Below are 2,825 nucleotides of genomic sequence, written 5' to 3'. Positions count from 1 at the left end.
CGGCGATCCTTCCGCCTCAGCCTTCCCAGTAGCTGGAACTACAGGCGTGCGCTACCATGCCCGGCTAATTTTTTTATTTTATTTTATTGTAGAGATGAGGTCTCCCCAAGTTGCCCAGGCGGGTCTCGAACCCGCGGTCTCAGGCAATCCACTCACCTTAACCTCCCAAAGTGCTGGGATTATAGGCTGAGCCACCGAGCCTGGCTGCATTTTTTATTTTAAATGAAGTAGAGTAGAATAGAAAATATCAGTGTGCGTTGCACAAAGTGAGGGTATGTCTTGTTTTGTGAAGATTCTCCTCGTCTAGGCACATGTATAATTATGTTAGTACCAGATTGCAATGTACAGTGCAGTTTTTACCATGCACTGTTTTAAAGAAAAGTTTGAAATAGTGTAAAAAATACAGATCTCCAGACCCCCATCAGTCTGTCTGGGGAGAGTTCTGGAATCTCCTTTTTTTTTTTTTTGAATCAGAGTCTCACTGTTGCCCAGGCTGGAATGCAGTGGTATACTCACAGCTACCACAGCCTTGACCTGCTGGGCTCAGGCGATCCTTCCACCTCAGCCTTCCAAGTAGCTGGGATTACAGGCATGTACCACCATGCCCTGCTAATTTTTCGATTTTTATTGTAGAGTTGAGATCTCGCTATGTTGCCCAGGCTGGTCTCGAACCCCTGGACTCAGGCAGTCCTCTTGCCTCGGCTCCCCTAAAGTGCTGGGATTACATGTGTGAGCCACCGTACCTGATTGGAATCTACTTTTTTTTTTTTAGTTGGAATCTCGCTTTGTTGCCCAGGCTGGAGTGCAGTGTCACGCTCATGGCCATCGCAGCCTTGATCTGCTGGGCTCAGGTGACCCTTCCACTTCAGCCTTCCTAGTTGGGACTACAGGCATGTGCCACCATGTCTGGCTGATTTTTTGATTTTTACTGTAGAGTTGAGATCTCATTGTGTTGCCCGGGCTGGTCTTGAACCTGTGGGCTCAGTCAATCCTCTCCCCTCGGCCTTCCCAAGTGCTGGGATTATAGGCATGAGCCACTGCGCTTGGCCTGGAATCTACATTCTTTTTTTTTTTTGAATTGGAGTCTCACTCTGTCGCCCAGACGGGAGTGCAGTGGCCGCTCCTGGCCACTGCAGCCTCGACTTGCTGGGCTCCGGTGATCCTTCCACCTCATCCTTCCAAGTAGCTGGAACTACAGGCATGCGCGACCACGCCCGGCTAATTTTTGATTTATTGTGGAGATGAGGTCTCACCAACTTGCCCAGGTGGGTCTCGAACCCGCGGGCTCAGGCAATTCACTCACCTCAGCCTCCCAAAGTGCGGGATTACAGGCTGAGCCATCGAGCCTGGCTGGAATCTACGTTTTTTTTGTTTTTTTTTTTTTGAGTTGGAGTCTCACTCTGTTGCCCAGACTGGAGTGCAGTGGTCGCTTCCGGCCACCGCAGCCTCCACCTGCTGGGCTCCGGCGATCCTTACGCCTCAGCCTTCCAAGTAACCGGAATTACAGGCGCGCGCTACCACGCCCGGCTGGTTTTTTTGGTTTTATTGTAGAGATGAGGTCTCCCTAAGTGGCCCAGGCGGGTCTCGAACCCACGGGCTCAGGCAGTCCACTCACCTCAGCCTCCCAAGGCGCGGGATGACAGGCTGAGCCACCGAGCCCTGCCTGAGGCTCTGTTTCTTATTAGCACCTCCCCTGAGAACGACTAGCCAGGGTCTGTGGGCGTGATGCTTGTGGAGGGCCTGGCGCTGAGTGTGCCCGTGGCGTGCCCCGACCCCCGCTCCCCGTCTTCTTCGCTGATGGCCCTGTTCCGTGCCCCGCAGACCAGCAGAACCTCACAGTGACTCTGGACCAGGTGCTGTTCCGCTGCCTGGAACACCAGCAGCACTGGAACTGCCTGGGCAAGGAGCAGGCCTGCCCGGAGCCCGCGGGGCCCGGGTCCCCGCTGCTGGCGCCCTGCCCGCCGCACAGCCTCATCTTCAGCTGCATCTCGCAGGCCTTGCAGTGGGTCAGCCAAGGCCGGGACCCCGTCTTCCAGCCCCCGAGCCCTCCAAGGAGCCTGTCCGCCCATCCCGTGGCCGCCAGTGGGGCTCGGGTGTTGCGTGAGGCCTCTGCCATCCACGTGCTGGTCACGGGCAGCCTGCACCTGGTGGGGGGTGTCCTGAAGCTGTTGGAGCCCTCCCTGTCCCAGTAGCCGAGGCCGCAGGCCCAGAGACACCCCCTGCGTCCCTCTGTGAACTCTGTGCTAGTGCCTTTCGTTTTCTGCTCTCCCCAGTCTGCCTAGACCGGTCAGGGGATCTGGGTGGGCTCCGGGCGCCGAGTAGAGGGCTGAGGATGAAAGGCTGGGAGAGGCCGGCCTCTGTGTTTGAGGCTCTGTGCCTGGCGGCTGCTTCCTCCTGACCAAGTGGGCGGGGCCTTCCCGAGTCTCCCACTATTGGAGCAGGCCAGCTTCCCCCCCACCTGGCCCAGGCCCAGCTTATTGTGCGAGCGGCCTGACCAGGCCTAGGGTCCTGCCGGGTGCTGGGCAGTAGACTTCCTCCTCCCAGTGCCTTCTGGGAAAGGAGAGGACCCCTGTCTGGGGACAGGGGGTGGCTGGAGTAAATTAAAGGCTTTAATTTTGTTTAAAAAAAAGAAATGGCAAAACCTTTGACTTTTTTGTGGGGGGGGGATCAGGGTCTCACCTCATTGTCACCCAGGCTGGAGTGTAGTGACACAATCATGGCTCACCACAGCCTCAACTTTCTGGGCTCAGGTGAGCCTTCAACCTCATGAGTAGCTGGGACTACAGGCGTGTGCCACCACACCTGGCTAATTTTTTTTTTTTTTT

The 2,825-nt window shown here is 56.1% G+C and overlaps 1 protein-coding gene across 1 annotated transcript in view; it reads left to right on the top strand.

Annotated features, from left to right (window-relative positions):
- FPGS (folylpolyglutamate synthase) overlaps window positions 1-2,629 on the top strand; it is an 8,212-nt gene extending 5,583 nt beyond the window's left edge. Inside the window, exon 13 of the mRNA XM_021710242.1 lies at window positions 1,822-2,629. Within this exon, the coding sequence (XP_021565917.1) occupies window positions 1,822-2,192 (371 nt within the window). The 3' untranslated portion in view covers window positions 2,193-2,629. The remainder of the gene's footprint in view (window positions 1-1,821) is intronic.
- Window positions 2,630-2,825: the final 196 nt, after the last annotated feature.

Source organism: Carlito syrichta, unplaced genomic scaffold, assembly GCF_000164805.1.
Source record: "Carlito syrichta isolate Samal-C Ts95f unplaced genomic scaffold, Tarsius_syrichta-2.0.1 Scaffold288326, whole genome shotgun sequence".
NCBI classification, from domain to species: domain Eukaryota; kingdom Metazoa; phylum Chordata; class Mammalia; order Primates; family Tarsiidae; genus Carlito; species Carlito syrichta.
This window is presented reverse-complemented; position numbering and strand designations above follow the sequence as displayed.